This window comes from Charadrius vociferus, unplaced genomic scaffold, assembly GCF_000708025.1.
Source record: "Charadrius vociferus isolate BGI_N301 unplaced genomic scaffold, ASM70802v2 scaffold118, whole genome shotgun sequence".
NCBI classification, from domain to species: domain Eukaryota; kingdom Metazoa; phylum Chordata; class Aves; order Charadriiformes; family Charadriidae; genus Charadrius; species Charadrius vociferus.
The window spans coordinates 1,666,783-1,690,312 of NW_009649846.1; the positions used below are offsets into that span (position 1 = coordinate 1,666,783).

A 23,530-nucleotide genomic window follows, 5' to 3' on the forward strand; every position below is an offset into this window, starting at 1 on the left:
ACAGATGCCTTCTTTTTCCTGTTAAAGGCTAAATAAACTCCAGCCCTCCTCCCCATGAGTTCTGTCAGGGAACGCTGAGAAGGGAAGCAGTGGGGTCCAATACCATCCTTGGTCGGTGCAAGCAGCGGCAGTCCCATACAGTGGAGGGACCGCCAAGTGAGGGCTCAGAAGACCTGGGGTCTGGCAGGGATCTGTTGGGTGACTTGGAAGAACCACGTTGGTTCTCTCCCCATTGACTTATCTTTCTACGCACTCTGATCTTACCAATTTACAGCAAAATACAGCAAGGAACATCTCTTATAATGCAATTCTCTTATAAAGTAAGGTAGTACCTCTTGCTGTGACTGCTTTAAAAGAGGCAGCAATTGCGTGAGATCTGCCAATGTGAAACAGTGCAATTAAAAATAATGGGAACACCTACTACCTTTTACTTACAATATTGTCCTTTCCCTCCTACCTATTTTACACAGAATAAATAACAGTTTATTTAATTGTTGTGCCTACTTTACCTGCCAAATAATGAGATATGTATTTTCAAGGTAAAATTTGATCAGGGTACGTGGGTGGGACTGAATGTGGCTTTCCGATAAAGACTGTTTGCAAAAAAAAATCAAATAGTAGCGCTAGTTTTAAATTCTGTCCATTTCAGAGTTTGGGAGTGTTTCAAGCTAATGAGGTGTGCAGATGTTATTATAATAACATCAGGGCACTGAAAGGCAAGTTTTACTGGTTTGCTAACAAGCAACTTACACAGATGAACTTGCCAGGTCACACTGCAAAGTCATGAAATATTTGAATTGATCAAGAGCATGTACTCAACCATATCTTGATGCTCTTTTCTACCTGTGGCACTGAAAAAGATTATTTTTCCCGTATAATCTATTAGAATAGCATTTTCTAAATTAGTAGTAATGTTATTGTCACCATGCTAGTCTAGAGATACAAGAGATGCGAGATATGTATGGAGAGGTAATATCTTCTATTAGATCAGCTGAAATAGCTGAAAACAGTAGGCATCCTTTTTCACCGTTTCCAGTTACAGCATCTTGTCTAATAAAAATATTACTCCTCCCCACCATCTTTGTATTTACTACATTTTTGAACTATAAACTGTTAACCTACTGATGTGAAACACATGTTTGACTTACTGCTGAATGTGGTTTAACACCGGAACATTTGCAAGATTTCAGCTGCTTAATAGTAGTCTATGGGGTAGTGAATCAAGGAAAAGTCCACATTGAAATGATCAATGACTAGCACGGAACAGAGATTTGAAATGGTGCAAGCTTTACTTATATAACTCACAATTTTATAACAATACTTAACATTTGTAAATACAAGTTGATGTCTGCAACATTTACCTTTATAGATGTAAACAAATCATTCCACCACATTGCCACAAATTCGTGTGTACAGTAAAATGCTCGCAACTGATGATTCATACTATAAGGGAAGCTGGAGAAAGTAACTAACCCAAATACCAAACAGATTTATGTTTGGCTTTTCTATTCTAAAGTTCATTTCAAAATCTTTAAACATTGTAAAAATAATTTGTGAAAGGACAAATATTTGTGCAAGGAAATGTCTCATTTTTAGAACAGGAGTAGCACACATTATCACACTTTATTCTGAAAGAAAATTCTGTAGATAGCAATAGAAGGTTTCTTGGGTTTTGTGGTTTTGGTTTGGTGGTTTGGTTTTGTTTTTTTTTTTTTTTTTCTGAATAAAGTGTCCAGGATTCGGTTTGAAGTCTTTACAATTGTCATGCAACAAACCAATTTTTTCTCCAGTCTACCGAAGGATTCAATTAATAAAATTTCTAATGAAAAAATATTTTTCTATTATGATAAAGGAGGTTATAGTTAGAATTTTTGAGGTAAGACTCCATCAAGAGTGTATCAGTCAAAACAATGAGGGTGGTTCTCAGTCACCTAATGAAAGTATCTGTTATCTGAGACAACCTCAGGTAACCTGCTTGACCTCCAAGTGCCGTTCTGCAAGTTCTTTGTGCTGCCCCTTTAAAGATAGGGCTGATATCCTCAGTGCTAGGCATCCACCTATGGGCCACTGAATCAATTTCTAAATCTTTGCAGACTTTGATGAAAACTTACATGCTTGGGGCACGACTTATCCCACATGCCTGAAACAACATACAGCAGCTGAGAGGTCCACACGGAATGGTCATATATGGCGTAAAACAGGCAAGTGTCATCCTGCCAGTGTAATAAATGGGGGATAGACAGTATATCCCACAGCATCTTAAATGTCACTGGGTGGGCAACTGAATCAATACCCTTTGTAAAGTCATCTACATTTAGGAGACTCGGTCTTGAATTGGATCCTGCCCTTGAAGCTTAACCTGCCAACACCAAGACTATCTCATGAAAATACTGAGCTGGTAGCCACAATGCAGACACAGCTCATTGTACATTGAGCTTTGGTTCTAAAGAATTTTTACGATTTTTTAAGTTTCGCAATCTCAGAGTAGGTACCGAGTTGTCTGTATCATGAAATGGATTAGAGAGTTTGGAGTAGTCTCCCCAGCCTATCCTCCTATATTCTACCTCAACATCTTGTCACTGTATTTCTCAAGTTGCTAAGTTAGAGATGATCATTCTTCCTAGCTGGGTAAGTCACTCACTTTACTTTAGTGTTAGAGGAAGCCTATACATGGCATCCCTTCTCCAGTCACACAATTAGCCTACCGTGCACTTGGAGGTCCCAAGCCACCCCTGCAGCGAATGCCTCTGCACATAGGTAGAAAATCTGTCCTTTCCAGAGGGCCAGACGTGCAGGAGGCTGTGCATCACATAAGGTGCACGACACAGGGCTCCCCCAGGAACTATAAGAAACAGGGCTGCACAGCAGCTGATAGAGTAAAGCTCATCAGCTGCCCTTGCTGCCACCTCTGTCTGGGCTGCTCCTTCACCACGTGACTAATTGGAGATAGGTTGAATGCCTATGCCCTAAATCAAAACTATAAAATAAATTCTACGTGCTCTCACTACATTACAAATGAACATAACATTTCACCAAGTAGAAAACACTGTAGTAAGTTCTTTGATTGTAGAGCTAATTTGTTATACTGCACCTTCTATGCAATAGCCATACAGCCACATTACAGCAAAGTAAGCACAGACACATAAAAACCGAAGAAACAGCAGGCGAACCAACTTGTGCTATTTGGCTTCAGGCAAAAATTAAAGCGAGCCATGCTGAAAACTCATAGTAAACTTTTCTTATGCTGCCACGATACCTGTCTTTGAAGACTGAAAAGCCTGACAGCACTGGTTGCAAAAGCTTTTCAGTTTAATGTTGGAAAATATGCATGCAACCAAAATTATATGTGTTGTCTACAATGGTTCAAATTCCCTTCAATGTGAAGAGGGCAATGAAGAGGTGAGAAAGTCTCTGTCTGGCATTTGCAACATGACTATAATACAGAGAAGAGCAAAATAACAGGATTCTGGAAGTTACTCTAGTTAAATATATCTTTTCTTTGTGTGTGATCATATGCTTGTGGATGCTAAATACATCGCCCTGGCAGGCCAATATTAAGAATCATGGTTCTAATCTGCCTTCAGCATCATGTGTGCAGCTCCCAGTGCAGACAATGGGAGATGGACATGATAAGGCAGAATTCACCATATATTCTTATTCAAACCAAATTCTGATATATTTCTCTTGCACTGTGATTTTGAGACATTGAAAGGGGACACTTTTGGCCAAGAAGCAGTGCTGCTTTCAAATAATTGCTTTTATCCCAAAATGACATGCTGCATAAACATAGGGCATGCTTTGGAATATTAATTCAGCTTTTTGGTTTTGAAAATGATCCCACCAGTCCTTTCAATACAGGGACTGGAAAAGTTCTTTTGAAGATAACATTTATTATGCACATCAAAATGATTCAATGCAAACAGGACAGGCAAGATAACACATTTTAAAAGCTTTCTTGTTTTCCTTTTTTTCCTTTCTGGCAAACAGGAATCTTCTATATTACTTTTCATTATTATTTTTTAGTCGCTTCTCCTAAGCTTGGAGCTATTTATGGAAATTACAGTATTCATGTATGGTAGGTAGCTTCAGTCAAAGATATCAGGATTGGTATGAGAGGAAAATTTCGACTGAAAGCTTGTTATTCACATCGTTCTCTTCTCAGCTTGGCAAAGTTGAAGGTTAACGTCATCTGTTCTAGATATTTCAGATTAGTCACAGAACTTTTCTTGGTGGTTCAGTGCCTGGTCATCCAGTCAGAGGAACAGTAATCCATATGGAAAAATTAGCTCAATGCTACTAGACTGGTGGTTAATACTTGAGCCTTAGTTAGGAATGTTCGCAGCATCTTGGGACTCTTTTCTTCCTTGATCAATTTCTTAAAATAGGATTCTTCATCAGAGGCTGAAAAGAGGAGGACTGTACTGAAGTATATTTTTTTTCCATCACCAAGTCTTTTTTTTTTTTAGGAAAAAGATACATATATTTTAAATGTCCCATGCAAAAAAAATAAAATAAAATAAAAATTTACACAGTTTGGTTAGGAGTTACATTCTGAATTCCTGCTTAGCAGTTTGGCTGGTTTGCATCCTGGAATGATAATCTTCAACAGGAGATTTGTTAAGACGTACTTAATGTATAAATGCTGATATACACTGCTGGAAATCTGGTAACTAACTGCATTTTTGAGTAAGAAAATGTCTTGACACTTTCCTTTGGTTTATTTTCAACTCTGCATTAACTTAGAAAAAATATTGCTTAACAACACATACAGAATATTCCTTCCCATTTGAGACACAGCTTATTCTAAAGGGTTAAAATATCTTGTCTATATGAAGCAGGTGAAAAGGGCAGTGAACTGAGATGTAAAATCTTAAAAGCGGTCAGGTAAAGGTCACCCTTTGCCAGTTGGCTTTCACAAACATCAGCTTAAAAGGGCATGTCTGACTTCAGAGGGAAAATTGTTAAGTATTTTGTTTAAAATACAGATTTGTAAGAAACAATGTTTTTGAAAAACTATGTATTAAAAACATAAATGAATGAGGCAACTGCATTCCCATTTGCAACCACTCTTTAAAAACACCAACAACACTGGAAAATCAAACCCCAAATCTATTTAGATTTTATTAAAATGGAAATTTTATTGAAATGCTGAAGAAACATATTAAGAAATATGTTCTAATGCATCTACTAAATTCATCTTTTCATTCACAGAAGTAGATAATCCAGTTCTGACTGGCTGACTGAACTATACTACTTAGAATTTTAGCTCTTGCTAATGTCAATTTTGAATTTATAACGTATCAAAAAAAAGGACAGTGGCATTACAGACACCTAATTTTATACCCTCTGTTCAGTTCTGTCATTTAGAGGTTTTGGGTTTTTCTTTCTTCCAGTTTCTTGTGAGTCAATATTTATCAATTAGACCTTGAAAGAATTCACTTATATTTCTGAGACTTACTTTACTAAAAAATGGAAAGGACTGAATAAAGGAACAAAACTACTGCAACTCAATTTTAAAAATCTGATTTCAAGTGAATCATTATATTAAATGCGTACCAAAAAAACTCTGTACAGACATGACAGTCAAGATAATTAAGATATATGGCTCTAACCCTCCCACTGACCTAGGAACTGGCAGACTAAATTAGACCATAACTAGAAATGAGATTGTGTCACACACCAGTATAAGCATTAAAAAAAGAAACACCTTACCAAAATTGTAGTGACAACTACTGTTCTGTTCTCAATGGCTGAAGTGTCATTTCCAAGTGTAGGTTCATGCTGAATCAAAACTAATTTATCCATGTCGTTCCAGTAACCAACCTGCAAATCAAAATGTATATAATTTACAGTAGAAAAGTCTACATTCTGTATAATTATAAATATAACTTATTATAAGAACAGCAGATTGATCTAAAGATAATTTTGTACCAGAGGAAGTGCTGTCATGCATAGACAGTTGCATGGTGGTATGTATCTAACCTTTTGGATATGCCGTCTTGCACCACTGCTGCACAGAATCAGACCAGTATCACTGCCACTCAGCGGTTCCTGAGCGATCTGAGCTACTTACTTCAACCAGAGGCACAACTTAATTCCCATTCTCAATAGTTTGAAGCCTTCCTGGGGCATAAACGAGCATTTTTGCTCTCTGCAAGAAAATTTTCATTCACTAATCCTCCAGATCTTCTGGTCTTAGACAGAGGAACGAAAGACATGTGGGTGACAGCTTTGCAATTCAATGGCTGATCTCAATTCCCTGCTCCGCTGTGGGCCTCCCAGGAGACCCCAACCCAGGGACTTACACCAGGCTCATTCCACTTAACTGCTGGCACTGACCTTTAGTACCCACATTAGAAGCCCTGTTATTAAAGCTTTCCTTACACTCACTGGACAGACAGGCACCACCAGACAGTGACTCGGCTTGTGCAGGATATGCAACCCTCCTAGAAAAGTGTTTGCTCTCCCCACTGACTCTAAAGCATGGTGAGAGTCACTTCACTCAAAAAGTATCTCTGGTAAGTGCCTACAGAGAGGTGGAACAAATCAGGTTTTCATCTCCCAGGTTGCATTCAGGCTGCCACAACCCTTCCCAGAGCAGCCTTATGGTGAAACAGCTGCCTTTGTTCATTGCTGGCTCTACTCTAGAAACAGGTTTGAATCACTCGTTCTTGCACTCCCATGGAAAAAAAAGAATTAAAAGTGGTATGCCTTCAATCAGAAGCCTTCTGTTACATTCAGACATCACTCTTTGCAGTGCACACTGCTGCAGTCTGCAGCTGTGCCCTCTGCATTGGTAGTGATGCTGCCGGGCACAAGACATGAGTCAACATCCTTTTCTGTGAGGGCCCAGGGATGTGGCACTTAGGGACATGGTTTGGTGGGACTTGGCAGTGTTACATTTATGGTTGAACTCGATGATCTTAAAGGTCTTTTGCAATGTAAAAGATTCTATGATTCTATGAAATGGCAAGTGGTTCATGACAGTGGTCCCTTGTCTCACTCTTACTTGTAGATGTCTAGTTCCACCTTCCCACCCATCCTTTAAGCACGCCAGACACAGGTCCCTTAGCTGAAGCTGTTCTCACATCTAACCTGTGACTCACTAGCAAATACCCTCCCTTTCCCCCTTTCTTGCCATTCTCTTTTCTGCAACTAGATCGTGGTTGTCTGTGGACCCTCTGACAAGGTTGCTGGGGAATGGCTCAGTGCCTGTTCCTCCGACCCAGCACTGACAGCACTCAGCTCCGTGTCAAACAGACACCATGAACACAAAGATGTCAGTAGAAGAACAGTGCTCTAATCCCATCTAAAGGGGCTCTCCAGGTGGCTGAGAATCTAATGAATTAAGAGACTGATCTTTCTTTCCAGGGAAGGTGCAGACAGCAGCAGTGATTTTTAAAGGTTCCTATCAAAGAGTTGCAATTCAAGCAGACACAGCTCATTTTCAGAAGCACCTGGGGACCAATCAGCAGCAACTCTCCCTTCCCTCCTTCCTTGCTTAATTAGGAGTTCATGAGACCAAGAGCTGGGTGAGAGGAATGCCTTGTCCATCTTGCCAGAAGAAGAAAGGGAATTTTAGTGGAAAGCAGGCTCCAGATAGAGCTCCAGTGTAACTGTCAGTGCCAAAGGACAGTTTGTGCCTTGGATGAAAAGACTTCAGTATGATGGAAAATGGCAAAATGATCAGATCAGTTATGCAGCCAATATTATTTCTAACACTATTGTAGAACACAGAGTAAAATTCACCATCACACAGGATTCTGCCTTCATAATGTGGAGAAACATCTTGTTCAGATCAGTGCAGTGATGTGATATGAGAGTCTAGAAGTACAGGGGAGTGCTTCTGGTTCCTCGTCTCATACGCATTAAATAATCCTGTATATTCTTAAACAGCCTACCTTCCTCTTGATTCCTACAGTTACTACTTCGTTATTTTCCTTGTTGAAAAAAAAATATGTAGAGGCAAGTCCTTTTAGCAGTTCCTAGAGCAGGGTGCAGACACACCACAGAGAATTACAAATAGATGAAGTAATTCAATGAGAGTGAGTGAGGATGAGTCAATATGAGTCAATATTTTTTTTCTACTAGTGAAGTAAACAAGCACAAACTCTCCCCATGCACAACTTCTGGTATATTTAGTTGAAATGTTCCTTTTCTCTTTGCAATTGCTAATACAGCGCAGGAGGCTTGATTTAGGCATCTGCAGATAACAGGAAGCTTCAGCATTGCTGATACAGTGGAGAGAGAGGTTTTCTTCCTAGCAGGATGCACTGCTAACAAAGATTCTTTTTCATTGAGACAACTATAGAGTCACAGATACAACTGATAATTGAAAATGTCAAGTTCCTGTCAAAAACTGTGACCAGCTAAAGGCAGAATATGTACACCAAAACCTGGCAGTTTGGGAAGCTTATTATAATAGTGAATGATTCTTTTTCATTGTGCAATTCTTCACTGCTGGGAAGTTCAGAAGGAAAGCAGAAAATGAATGATGTACTGTGTTATAAAAGTAAGTACCATATGAAAATGCAGACAGTGATAAAGGAGGTTTTTGAGGAATGGCAGTCATTTTTTAAAGGAATTTTAGCTTGTGTGCCTGGGTGTGAGCTTGCATGTGGGCCTCTCAAACCTTCACTAAAGTAACTCTGGATTACTGAAGACATATATAAGATACACGATGACACTTGTGTAAGTATATAGATTCACAGTCATTCTGACAGTACTAAATAATGTTTTCCTATAAATACCTCAAATCCCCAAGGAAAAAAACTCCTCAAAGGATAGGATTGAATTTAGCTATTAAAGTACATCCAGTTCTATTTGGATTGCAATTGGACTTTATAGCAGTTGCATCCACTTAAACAGAGGCTGAATTTGTCTTTTAGGAAACGATATTGCAAGAATATCTGCCCCAAAGTAAATTTGTCACAACAGCATGGCATTTGAATGAATAGTGTCATTTCTGAAGGCCCGTGTGCCTTATAGCAATCACTGAAGTGCTCCGGCTGAAGCCCACAGGCCACTAAAGGGCAACAAAATACTCAAAATTTTTGATAATCAATTTTCATATTAGTTGCCCAAGCTGGCATTTAGCTTAGACTGTCTTGTGCATGTTCGTGTATATGTATATGCTTTGTTTACATTTTTTCCTTTCTTTTTTTTTTTTTTTTTTAATCTTGGTGACATGATGAATGGTGAATGACAGAATCACAGAACTATTGAGGTGGGAAGGAAACTCTGGAGGTGATTTGGTCCAAAGCCCCTGCTCAACCTAGAGCTAGTTGCCCAGGACCGTGTCCGGATGGCTTTTGAATATCACCACAGATAGAAACTCCACAACCTCCCTGGGCAACCTGTGCCAGCGCTTGGTCACTCTCACAGTGAAAAAATGTTTCCTGATGTTCAAAGGGAGCCTCCTGTGTATCAGTTTGTGCCCAAAGCCTCTGGTCCTGGGCACCACTGAAAAGAGTCTGGCTCAATCTTTGCACTCTCCCTTCAGATATTTGTACACGTTGATAAGATACCTATTGAACCTTCCCTTGTCTAGGGTGAACAGTCCCAGCTCCCTCAGCCTTTCCTCATAGAAGAGGTGCTCCAGTCCCTTAATCATATTTCTGGCCCTCTGTGGGATTTTCTCCAGTATGTCCATGTCTCTCTTGTACTAAGGAGCCCAGAACCAGGCACAGTTCTCCAGGTGGGGCCTCACCAGGGCTGAGTAAAGGGGAATGATCACCTCCCTCGACTTGCTGCCAATACTTTGTCTAATGCAGCCCTGGACACCATTAACCTTCTTTGCTGCAAGGGCACATTGCTGGCTCATATTCTACTTGGCGTCCACAAGGACCTCCAGTGCCTTTTCTGTGAAGCTCCTTTCCAGCTGGCTGGCCCCCATCATGTGCTGGTGCCTGGGGTTGTTCCTCCCCAGGTGCAGGACTTTGCACTTCTCCTTGCCAAACTTCATGATGTTCCTGGGTGCCAATTTCTCCAGCCTGTCAAGGTCTCTCTGGACGGCAGCATGACACCCTGGCTTATCAGCCACTCCTCCCAGTTTGGTGTCATCAGCAAACTTGCTGGTGGCACAGTTTGCCCCAGATCTAGATCATAATGAAGATGTTAAATGGGACTGGACCCAGTTTTGATCCCTAAGGTAAACCGCTGGTTACTGGCCTCCAATTAGACTCCAGACCACTGATCACCACCTGGGCCTGGACCTTCAGCCAGGTTGCAGTCCACCTCATTGTCTGCTTATCTAGCTCATACACCAACAGCACCTCTAGGAGGCTCCTATGGGACACAATGTCAAAGGCCTTAGTGAAGCCCAGGTAGACAATACCCACTGCTCTCCCCTCATCTACTAGGCCAGTCATTTCATTGTAATCAAGTTGATCAAGCATGATTTCCCTTGGTGAAGTCAGCCATGCTGACTACTCATGATGATTTTCTTGTCCTTAATGTGCCTGGAAATGGTTTCTATCACCTTCCCAGGGATCGAAGTATAGTTCCCTGGTTCTCCTTCTTGCCCTTCTTGAAGGGAGGAGTGACATTTACTCTTCTCCAGTGTGCAGACATTTCTCCCAGTCACTATGATCACCCAAAGATTATTGAGAGTGTCCTCACAATGACATCTGCCAGCTCTCTCAGCACTTGCGGATGAATCCCATAAGGGCCCATGGACTTATGTATTTCCAGTTTGCTTAAGTACTCCCTGACCTGATCCTCTTCCACCAAGGGTACATCTTACTCCGGCTTCTCTCCCTTGTCTCTGGGACCTGGGATTCCTGAAGGCCAGTTTCGCTAGTAAAGAATGTGGCAAAGAAGGCATTCAGTACCTCAGCCTTTTCCATGTCCTGTGTACTCATGTCCTCTGTCTCATCAAGCAAAAGGTCCACATTTCCCCTAGTAATCCTTTTGTCACCTGTGTACCTATAGAAGCCCTTCTTACTGTCTCTGATGTCCCTGGTCAGATTAAATTCCATTTGAGCTTTAGCTTTCCTAACTTTGTGCCCAGATGCTTGGACAATGTTTCTGTATTCTACCCAGGTTACCCATCCTTGCTTTCACCCTCTTGCTTCCTCTTTATGTTTGAGTTTGGCTAGGAGCTCTTTGTTTATCATTGCAGGTCTCCTTGCATTTTTTGTCTGACTTCTTATTCATTGGGATGGAACACTCTTGAACTTGGAAGAGGTGATCTTTGATTATTAACCTATTAGACCTCTTTTTCCTCCAGGGCCTTACCCCTTACCTTCCAAGCAGATCTTTGAGGAGGCCAAAATCCCGGGTGTGAGCTTGCTTTTCACCCTTCTCCCTGCCCTTAGGTTCCTGAACTCCACCATTTCATGTTCACAGAATCATAGAATCATCTAGGTTGGAAGGGACCTTGAAGATCGTTGAGTCCAACCATTAACCTAATACTGCCAAAACCACCACTAAAACATGTCCCTAAGCACCACGTCTACCTGTCTTTTAAATGCCTCCAGGGATGGCAATTCCACCACTTCCCTGGGCAGCCTGTTCCAATGCTTGACAACCCTTTCTGTGAAGAAATTTTTCCTACTATCCAACCTAAACCTATCCTGGAACAACTTGAGGCTGTTTCCTCTTGTCCTATTGCTTTTTACTAGCAAGAAGAGGTTGACCCCCCACCTTTCTACAACCTCCTTTCAGGTAGTTGTAGAGAGCGATAAGGTCTTCCCTCAGCCTCCTTTTCTCCAGACTAAACAACCCCAGTTCCCTCAGTCGCTCCTCATAAGACTTTTGCTCCAGACCCTTCTCCAGCTTCATTGCCCTTCTCTGACATGCTCCAGCACCTCAGTGTCCCTCCAGTGGTGAGGGGCCCAAAACTGAACACAGTATTAGAGGTGGGGCCTCACCAGTGCTGAGTACAAGGAGACAATCACTTGTCTACCCCTGCGGGCCACACTATTTCTGATACAGGATAGGATGTTGTTGGCCTTCTTGGCCACCTGGGCACACTGCTGTCTCATATTCAGTGGGCTGTCCACAAACATTCCCAAGTCCTTCTCTGCTGGGCAGCTTTCCAGCCACTCTTCCTCAAGCCTGTAGTGCTGCATGGGGTTGTTGTGACCGAAGTGCAGGACCCGGCACCTGGCCTTGTTGAACCTCATACCATTGGCCTCAGCCCATCGATCCAGCCTGTCCAGATCCCTCCGTAGAGCCATTCTACCCTCAAGTAGGTTGACACACCCGCCCAGCTTAGTGTCATCTGCAAACTTAGGGTGCACTCAATCCCCTTGTCTAGGTCATTGATAAAGACATTAAAGAGAAGCATCCCCAATACTGAGCCCTGGGGAACACTACCTGAGACCAGCCACCAGCCAACTGGATTTAACTCCATTCACCACAAGTCTTTGGGCCCGGGCCTCCAGCCAGTTTTTACCCATCCAAGCCATGAACAGCCAGTTTCTCCAGGACAACACTGTGGGAAACCGTGTCGAAGACTTTACTAGAGACGAGGTAACACCCACAGCTTTTCCCTCATCCATTTAGCGGGTCACCTTGTCATAGAAGGAGATCAGGTTTGTCAAGCTGGACCTGCCTTTCATGAACTCATGTTGACTAGGCCTGATCACCAGGTTGTCCTGTATGTGCTGCGTGATGGCACTCAGGATGATGTATAACCTTCTCAGGCACCAAGGGCAGACTGACAGGCCTGTAGTTCCCTGGATCCTCTTTCCAGCCCTTGTGGATGGGTGTCACATTTGTTCACTGCAGCCAAGGCTGCCTTTGACCTTCACATCCCCAACGAGCCCCTCCTTATTAGTCACTAGGAGGTCTAGCAGAGCACCTTTCCTCATTGGCTCCTCTATCCCTCAGAGGACTAAACTTGTCAAAGGACCACAGGAAGCTCCTGGATTGCTTATATCTTGCTGTGTTGTCCTACCAGCAGATATTGGGGTGCTTGAAGTCCCCCATGACAACCAGGGCCTGTGAATATGAGGCCGCTCTTACCTGTCTGTAGAGGGCCTCATCCACTTATTTTTCCCAGTCAGGTCACCTAGAGAAGATACCCACTATAATGTCACCTTGACCTCTTCAATCCTAACTCATAAATTCTCAGCTTGCTCTTCATACATCCCCAGGCAGAGCTCCACGTACTCCAGCTGCTCTCACACACAAAGGGCAACTCCCCCTCTCATCTTCCTTGCCTGCCCTTCCTAAAGAGCCTGTATCCCTTTGCTGCAACTCTCCAGTCACAGGAGCTATCACACCACATCTCCACGATCTTTCTCCTCACACCCCTTCCCCTCACTGGCAGGTATTGTTATTGTTCTGAAAACAAGAACCAAGTAAGAAATGCTGCATAAATTAAACTAATATGATCATTGGTTATTGTTTCCCATTTTATTAAACTATATTGAAGTCTGCCTCTGACTAGCTGTAATATTTTGTAATACTCTGTTCATATCCTTAAAGTTGTGGGCAACAAAAATCAGTTTTCTAAAGATTAGAGGCATGCATTACTCTGACTGGAAAGGCCAGTCCTGAAAAGATATTGCTGGGTGACTCATAAGTCATGTTATGTAGGACATGAGAAGAAGACATTAAAAGTGAAGGCCTCTTAGTTCAATCAAGTATAGCCATTTCTCACGTATTATATAGGATTTGTCAGGCTGGAGCACATAATTGGTCCAATGATCACAAATAAAATACTATGTAATACATGAGAAATAAATTCTTGTGAGTAGCCAGATCTGTCAAAGCTGTTACGGCTTGTTATATCAAAGACAGGTAATGCCTTAAGAGTGGCAGAGAGGCATGCCTGAAAAGGTAAGAAAAGCACCTTGGGACTCTAGCACAGCATAGACATAGCTCCTCTTTTTGCAGCCACCCTCCCCCTCAAATGGCAGGCAAGAAGAGAAGGTGGGGACATTCCTGCAGCGGTGCCTCTCCCAAAACAGGTGACAAATATTGAAAGAGGAACGATAGGCCACTTTTGACAGTTTGCTGCCAAGTAAATTCCCTAATGAGTTGCTGAAGTTGTGACCTAATTAGCCACATCTTTTCCACCTTGCCTTCCCTCCTGTACAACTGGGAATTGGGGACGGAAAGGTCATCTTTTACCACTTGCCTTCAATGCGCCCCAGCCACCCGCACGTCCTCCTGGCTGCGGACAGTGCAGTGCGCCGCCAGGAAGGGAGAAGGAATGGCGGCAAGGTCAGACACATTGCCTGGCAGGAGACACTGGGCTTCCCAAGAGAGAAGGAAGACAGACTCACCTTTCCCAATTTATTCTTCAGCCATCTGCCATACTTTCAGAAAGCAACTGCACCAATGTACCTCATACACAGGTGCATGCTTTGCTTTGGTCTACAGCTCGGCACTACGATATACCGGCAGTTTGTTCATCCTAATGTGTAATTCTGCTCTGGGTCTGCAGTTTAACACTGTGCCTCCTCATCACTGCGGCATGTAACTGTCTTTGGGGACACACAGTTCACCTCAGGTACTATTTACTGGGCTTCTCACCTCTGGCCCGACAGCAGAGGACTATTTAATTAAATTCTGATTGCCTTGGCCCTACTCAAGCAGTCATGTTTCTCCTATTCACCATCAGCTTCTCACTTTTTCTTATTCTGATGACCTTGCAAACAAAACAGCACACAGTGCCTCCAAAGGAAATAAAATCCTTGAGCCTGAGTGCATTTTCTGATCTTTATTTGTTTTATACTATGAAAAATGGACAAATTTCAGCACAGAAGAGAAAGGGTTAACGAATTACCCAGGCTTAATTTTTCAAAGAGATTGGGCTGAGTGATAAGCTCTATGCATTGAGACATGGAGGATCTGCTCAGACATATATTAATGTGCATTTGCTTAAGTTGCTTACAAGCAACAAATCAAGCACACAGGATTAGATACTACAATTAATTTCAGAAAATATAAATATTCAGGGCCTTCTCTCTTTCTCCTCTCTCCTCTTCTTTCCCCCTTAGAAGCCCTATATTAGTTACAGCCTATGATTCATGTTTACACAGAATGTACAAATGACACCACCTAAAAATACCAGTAATTTGCAAGACATAAATTTTGGGATAAGATACAACAAATATCTACTCTTCAGACTTCTGACCATTTTTCATCACCCAGCAGCCTAGTAACATGCCATGCAGCTGGTTTTCATTAGTATGCTTGACTGACTGACATCCCACCTCTCCAAGATGCACACTTGTTTTTGTGTTCCCCAATTCGTTCCACTGAATAATAATATGTAGTAGGAAACACAGTTTAGATCTGCTTCCACCAGAAATATTATCCATGTATTCAATATATTGTATTTTTTTAAACCACACAGTGGTCCAGTTTAATATAACTTTGCATAATCATTTCACCATACATAACTCATTTATATGATATCATGATAGCAAACTTTGTCAGAACATACCTTCCGAGGGCCTGTGTTCTTCAGCTCAAAGACATCCATGGTGTAGTTGACTCTGCGACCATAGTGGTCAAATTGAACATTTCCCGTCAGTCCTTGTATTCGAACCTACAAATTGAAGAAAAAGTATCATGCAGATCCAGCCTTATATTCTTTATTCCAAATGCCACAGAGCAGTGCAAGTTATGCTGGCTATGTCCTTAGATTACCATAACAACACTACTCTAGAATAGGCAGGCATTATAAGCAAAGAAGTTGGCTACTTTTCCTTTGTATTCTTTTTTCCTGTGAAACTATGCTCAAAATAGTCTTAGATATGCTAGTATCTAAATGCTAACAAAGACACACAATGGACCTTCTCTCATGCTGTGCAGTTCAACACTTTCCTGCTGCAGGTCCTGAAGAAAAGTACATTTTTTACCATTCTCATCACTGCTGCAGAATATTTTGGATCGCATGAAATAAACCTAAAGGATGTTCGGTCCGAGTTCATATATCTTTTTAGTTCACACTCTGGTGGATTAAATGTATAAATTGAGTATGTATTGCTCATCAAGGTAAACTTGACAACAACCTTGCCCCCTGCAAAGCAATTTACTATCACAGAAGATGGGTGACATGCATAGGGCTTGAACAGAGTGTTTTCTAAGCCTCAGAGTGGAGAAGGACAGATCTAAAGCCATGATTGTCTGTGCAGTTTTCCACCACCTGTGACTCAGCTGAAACCAGAATTCTTTTTTTATTTCTTTTAGGGCTTTACTGCCTCACCGAAGGACACCCAGACTGTGGTCCTCATCTCAAAGAAGCCATGGCCATATTGCTGCTGCTTTGATTGTGTAAGGATCTGGCCATGCAGACCTCTTTGGCCAGATTCACAGGCTGATGCTGGCCTCCCTTACACAGAAGGCTGACTGCACGCTTCTCACAATTGTTACAGATCTGTGCATCTGCACGGAGCATGTGAAGCATACAAAATGCTTTATTTCTCTCCCTAAGAGTCCGGATGTGGATTTAAACCACTTACTCCTTCCCTCTGTCCATTTCTATCTCTGCTGATTTTTCTCCAGGACTGAAACTGTGGCTTCCAGGCACAGAGCTGCCAGCTCTGTCAGCAGTCACTTCTCCTCAGCAGTTTCTCCTGAGTGGAGCCTGCTCATTTGCAATGATTTAAATTCTACTGCAGGATTTTTATTTTCTTACTGTCCCATTCAAAGGAAAGGCTAAATCATCTTGACAGAGATCTGGAACTTTCTAGGCATCCATATTCATCAGGAATTCAAAATCCTGACATCAGAGAACAATAGCTCAGGGTTATTTCTTTTTAAAGAAAAAAATACTACCTATGTGATTTCCCTGGAAGAAATCTATTTTTACTCAAGACGACAGAAACATATTTGAAAGATTATATTATGTAGTTATACCTTTTTCCTTAAATGACAATATCTGTGCAGCCAAAAGTAACAGATGAGCTCACCAGTTCAGTGGAGGAAGTCCCAACTATCTTAATAGAACTAACAGTAGTTTCAGATCGTAGTAGTTCCCCTCTGCTTTCATCCCAAGTTATAAACCAGAACAACCAGAACAGCCCCAGCTGTTTCCAAATGGCAACTGAAAAAGAAATTTGCCCTCTCCAATTACTGCACTTGTGTGTAATATCTTCCAAATAATAGAGTATACCACCAGTATCTAATATTCACAAAGATGAGAATAAAGCTACCCTTACCTGTTTTAATGTCCTCTCCATATCAATTCCTTGACCCCATGGGGCTGCAGGGTTAGCAAGACAATCACCAGCATTTCCTCTCCTTGAAATATCAATTTTCTGTCTTCTAAGATTACGGAAAGTTTCAGCCATCACGAGCACTCCATCATATGTTAATGCAGATGTATACTAAATAGATGGACAAACACATCGCTTTAGAGTTGGCATGTCTTTACAAAAATCAGCTGTCTCAGATATTTCTAGCTTGATTCACTATGCAGCGGTTTCTACACCTTCATTTAGAAAAAAATTCTCCTCAAAATCAAAAGCAATTTTGCCTAAGGAACAAATGCAGGACCAAGAAGAGCACATTTCAGCAGCTCCAGCTTCCATTTCCAACTGTGTTTCTTAAGGGTTGAGAAATCTGCCTCTGAAGAATTGCTAAAAGAAACAAATTAAACTGAAGGTATTCAAGTCTTACTTTTATTTGTTTATGTATTTATTTATTTATTTCAGTTGTCTTATATGTTAGGGAATAACCGTACTCACCCAACTTAAAAGAAAGAAACCATAACTCACTGAGAAAAAATAACTGAAAAAAATGTACAGCTAATGAGCAGACATCCAAGCTATTGGAATTGTTAAGAATGATCAAGTATGTTCTTCCTATTGGAAGACCTATGATGGCTCTCTGAATGACATAGGGCACTGAACAGTCTGTGTTTCTATGCTAACTACAGTAATTTGCTTTGAGAACATGTCAAATGAAATGTGTAGCGCAAGTCTTCAACAGATGTTAGCCTGGAGCCACATAAACGAAGGGGCATTTTCTCAGTATGGTCCTCTGATGAACATACTGCACCAGAAGTAACTGTCTGTAAGTTACTTCTAAGTAACTTCTAAGTAACACAAGTAACTGCCCTGTAACATCCAAAATTTAAATTCACTTATTCAAGTCTAATTTCCTTCTTTTCCTTTGTCTTGCATATTATAAGCTCTTAAGGACATGGTTTATCTTTTAATCTCAAATTTTGGTTATCCATAATTGAATTATGTGCAACGGAGATTAATCATGCTGACTTCTCAGAAGGAGGCAGCACAATCTCATTCATGTGGCAAGGACTCCTATAGGCTAAATTGTTCCCATCACCAGTACCTGAGGAAGCCTGCAATCCATAGCCCACAGCATCCTTGTTTGGTTTTTTTTGTTTTGTTTTTCCTCCAGAACATGCATTTCTTGAATATTCACAAAATTACGTAGCTATAGTTTGTATTATCCATGTTGATACTTTCTCTAGACTTCGCCAACCTACCCCTCTCCCAGCCAAGGGAGCACTGATTGCTTATCTTTGCACAGTGCCCAGCCCAAAGCAGCACAGTCTCAACTAGGTCTGATATGCATTAGTTCATATAATAACAGCACTATTTTGATGAAGTTTCTTTATAGCTGTGCTGTGATTTGCCTGCCAAGAAAATAATAGGCGAGAGAAATATTTTGTTATCCATCTGTGAGGGAGTAGGATAGAGGAACACTGGGAGGTAATTTCACTCTAAGATCATGCCTGAAAGTGATTACTACACCAGCCTTTGAGGTGGACAGAATTTCCAGGGGAAACTGTAAATGAAAATTTAAGGGTAGTAAATTTACAATTGTGATTACATCTCATGTACAGAAGAATTCAGCTGCCAGGAAAGCTCTGCACTCTAAGTGAATCTAGATAATTAGACTAATTCACGTAAAATTGGTTGAAATTAAGTTGTCAGTTAAGCATTTGACCTTTAATTCCTGTCAGTAAAGGGGTGAAGTTGGAGAATAAGTGACAAAGGACATTAAAGTACATCAATGAAATGTGTCGCAGTTCATGTTTCTATCATACAATCATAAGGATAGGCATAATTAGTTGCCAGTAATAGTAAGCTCAACTGCCTTCCCCTCTGCCTAAATATTAAGGTCTTCATTCATGTATTCAACAATGATAATCAGAAATTACAACACTTGAGGGATGTCTTTGGTAGTGCTTCAGATCAGCCAGTACCTTTGGTGGGGTCTCGGATCCTGGGTATTCTCTCTGGTCCAGCTTCTTCCAGCGCTGCATCAACTTAGTTACCATCGGGGTACTGAAATCTACTAGCTGAAATCCAGTCACATTGGCTCCTCCATGCATAAATCTCTCCAGAGAAATATCTTTGAATCCCTAGAAAATCAATTTAAGATTTTGTTTGTACTCATAGACCACTGGCAGTCCAATCTGTTCTAGGTCAGCAAGGCAGCATAAAGAATGTACAGCAGCATGTTTCTGTTAGAAGCCAAAACTTAAAACCAGGGAATAATGTACATTTGTTGATAATTTCCATTTGCGTAATAAATTATGAAACAAAACCAAGAAATAAATTTCCCACATTATTGCTAGGGTGGTCTTGACAGCTAAGCAACACATTGCTGGGAATGGCAGACTGTTTTTGAAGAAATGCCTTTGGCGAATCAACTGAAAAGTGCCTGCAGAGTATTAAAGCCTTAATCCAACTTCCATCAAAGCTGGCACTGTACTAGTGCTTTAACCAATATATCCCTGTTTCTTTGCATGTCTGCAAAATGAACTACACTATTCTGTAAATACATTTATTCCAGGATTCATTGTTTAGGCTGAAGGTGTCTGAGATAACGAGATAACAATCTAATAGACACTAGAAGGCAGAAACAGGGCATGAAGATCTCACTATTCGTGCAAGGAAAACATAACATTAGAATCACACTCCTGTGAAATAGGATGATGATGGCTCTCAGATCTGCTATATATTGAAAGCCTAGATTGACCTCCAACATTGAAAGAAAAAATAAGGTATATATACTTCCTGACTTATTAGTTTCCCAAGCTAATCTGTTCATCATGTATAAAGACAAATTCTTTAATAAAATTTGCCTTTAGAGACATAACTGAACTTTAAGAAACAGCATAATGCATACTGCTGAAGCAAGCTAAGAAGTGAGCATGAATCTTTCTGCTCCTTTCTTAGCTGCTATGTTTAATGCTAGCTCAGAGGTATCTTGCTTTTATTTTCTTAAATTCCTCTGATTGTCATCTATCAGTGCAAACAGACATGTATCATCACACTTAACTTAAAAAAGAAAGATTTCAGACAAAAAAAATGTTTGGGGCACTGACCCAATACCCGAGGGGAAAAAAAACACCTGTTAAGGACGGAGATTTGATTCATGTCCTAAAGTAAATATAAAAGATGACACATCAGGACGTCATATTACCCACATTTTTGAACAGCCAGTAGATAGCAATGTGTGCCCCTGCTGAAGCAGATGAGTAGATGTGCCTGTCTCCACTGTATATCCCACTAGCAGTTCACCGCGACATCTGTTTCCTTGTTTACAGCAACTATTTTGCATGGGAAAAGTTACTTGGGGAACTATAAATTTGTACTGCTGAAAATCTAATTTGTAAGACCTAAGAGAATATACATGTCTCATTTGAAATGCCTGAGGTCTTAAAAATAATCTGAAGTGATCTTAAGTTAAGGTACAAGTACAGCAACACACAATAAAATATTTCACGTCAACTAAAATGGCTTGAGGGAGAGTAAAACCAAAACAATTTAAAGCATACATTAGACTCTGTCCTACATTCACTGTGCTTGGCCAGGCAGGTATTTCGGCTTAAAGAATGGGTTATTTTAATAATGAAATATTACATTTACTCTTTCTTTGACCTCTTCTGAACATTATCTGTGTGAATGTGCAGTTTAGACTTGGAGTGAAAATATTGAACTGGAAATAACCGATCTTACAGCAAAATGAATGTTCTCTGGAGAATGTAGAAAAGTTACCTCGAGAATTGTTATGTTAGTAATATCAAAACAATGAATCAAAAATCATAGTGTAGTTCTGTAAATTCTAATTCAGCCACAAGATACACTTAGCAGTCCTTTGTGCTACATTTATTTTGATAAAATTTAAGAGGGTAACATTGTGCCCTTCTGGTCTAGATGGCTGTAACAACAAAACTGAGTTCTTTTACGCACCATAAAGAATGTATTATGCGCAACCACATATTAGTGACAAATGGTAAATGTTGTGTGAAGTGCTATAAATTCGAAGCAAAACTGAGTGTTTCACTTACCGAGCAGCGGTATAATTCTAGAAAAGTATCTTACCAGGTTGGCAACAATATAATGGTATCCTTTAACATGCTTTCCCACGCTCACAATCTGTGGGAGAGAAATAAGAAGAAAGAAAAAACAATGTCACATTGTTTTCTCTAGAAAGGCGTTTTCATAGCCAGAGAGATATAAATTCTGAAATATATAACATCAGTAATATAATGTTGAGAGTCTTTCTCCAATAAGATAGCTATAACTTTCCAGGTGCTTAGTCATGGAAAAAGTTAAAATGAAAGTGAGTAAAGTAATGAACTGGTAATCTAAGTGTCTTCTGTATGATTGAAAACTGTATTACTGTAGTATACTATTTTACCAAATAGAACAATTATCTATGGGATACAAATTCAGAAGGAGGAGGTCACACAGTAGCTAGAAAGCCTACCTGCTGATGTATCTTTTCATTTTAAATAGGTGCAGAATTTATGAATCACACTGGGTTTTCGTCTTTGGGGATCAAAGCTGTTTGCCCTTGAGGTGGTCAAGTACTAAAGCTGTTTGCCCTTGAGGCGGTCAAGTACTACAAGTGTTATCCAGCTCTAAAGTTAAGACTTTGGGAATGGGAATGAGCAACGTCAGGGTGAGAACGGACAGCGAGGCTGCCCTTGAGCGTTTAACCAAAATACAACATCAAGTGATGCAAAAAGGGAACAACCATGATGTGCATCTGCTAAAGTCCTGATCTGGCAAGATCAACAACATGGTTTAGACAAAAACTATGTCAGCCTGCACTTTGTATCAATATTATTGCCCTTTCTATTGTGGAATGCCTCGTATTTAATGTGCTGAAAATCAATATTGAAGAGAGAATATTTTCTCAGCAGAGAACAGTGTTAATAGTTTCATTACATATTAAAGCTCTTTTTCCTAAAGAAATTAACAGTAATACCTGTAACATACAGCTTGCATTTATTACTGGTACAAAGTCCTTTTAACTCTTATTGTTGATAGTTTACCACTCATTTAGAAAAAGTCTGCTTGCAGCCCAAATATGCGGGTTTTTTTCTCCTCATTTACTCATCTCCGCAAAGCATTTTAGCTGCCTTCCAAATGAATAAATAAGATACAGGCAAAAGTTTTGCATGTGGTGCAGGTTACTCAATAAGTAATGGGAAACTTATAGATCTGTCTCCTTTCTGGCTTTAAAATCTTAGCTCTAGGCCCTGTCCTGAAGAATTGGCAAATTCTTGCCTTCATGGATCACATCTCGTGTTCAACAGATAGAAAAAAAAAATTCATGAAGCCTTGCAGCCCCTTTTCCCAGCACAGCAGCACACACGCACACACACACCCCATTTTGGAGACTAGAGACAAGTTGCTGAAGGACTAAATAATTTGGTCAAAGGCACCCAAGGATCCAGGTTCTAAATCTGGATTAAGCCTTGGAAATGCTTGATTCCCAGCTCTGTTCCAGTAAGTCAATTTGCTTCTACAGAAGAGTGGAAGGGAAAGTCAGATGTGGCATAAGTAGCTTGTCAGAACTGTTTTAATTTCATTATTTTAAAGTAATAAAGTGAGCAAGCAATTTGTCTTTTATCCTTTTGTTCTTCTTGCTTACCAACCCCTATTGAGTATTTTTAGTCTGTAGCTAAAATGATCATATTTAAAAGCAAAACATAAGCTAAAAAAGAATCAAACAAAAGACACTTCACCCCCCAAGCTGTGACCAGATTGTTGCCCTTCACATAAATGAATCGCTTATTTTGCACCCAATCAGTCTCCATTAAGATCCGTGATTAAATACCATTGCTACTGTTTTATTAGGGGGTGGCAGAGACCAAGAGGGAGAAACCACATTTTTCCCTGTCACCAACTCAACACGTGAAGAGGGTACTGTCAAGCCGTTTTTTTGCACTGAGTACAAAGGATTCAAATCCCTGCTGGCAGAAGGAAAGAGCTCAATGGCTTCAGTAGGGATGTGATCCCTGACATCAGTAACGCTTTTACATCTGTACTCCTTCAGCAATACATGGTAATGAAAATGTGTTTGCATCATCATTATAGGGAAACTGATATAGACCAAAACCTCACATTTTTAAATAACAACAGCATCACAGTTTGAATGTAAGTGGACTGACATGATTTAAGGTGTATGTGACATGGTAATTATACACCAGATCCTCAGCGTGGGCAAATCACAGCAACTTCCTTTGAGCTCTTGGAAGTTGACGTAGCTTTGGCATTTAACACCCTTAGTGATCTGTTCCCTGGTTTGGTTTCATAACTCCAATTGTGACGATCATTGCAACATATCAGTC

The 23,530-nt window shown here is 40.6% G+C and overlaps 1 protein-coding gene across 3 annotated transcripts in view; it reads right to left on the bottom strand.

Moving 5' to 3' along the window:
* Window positions 1-23,530, bottom strand: part of GRIA4 (glutamate receptor, ionotropic, AMPA 4) — a 240,600-nt gene that overhangs the window by 59,627 nt on the left and 157,443 nt on the right. For 2 of the 3 annotated variants that reach the window (XM_009890916.1, XM_009890917.1), the window contains exons 5-9: window positions 21,270-21,323; window positions 19,142-19,300; window positions 17,127-17,294; window positions 15,407-15,511; window positions 5,713-5,823 (exon numbers count right to left, since the gene is read on the bottom strand). In XM_009890916.1, the coding sequence (XP_009889218.1) occupies window positions 5,713-5,823; window positions 15,407-15,511; window positions 17,127-17,294; window positions 19,142-19,300; window positions 21,270-21,323 (597 nt within the window). Of the gene's footprint in view, window positions 1-3,909; window positions 4,402-5,712; window positions 5,824-15,406; window positions 15,512-17,126; window positions 17,295-19,141; window positions 19,301-21,269; window positions 21,324-23,530 lie in introns of those variants that run through there. The other variant, XM_009890918.1, reaches the window with a different exon arrangement.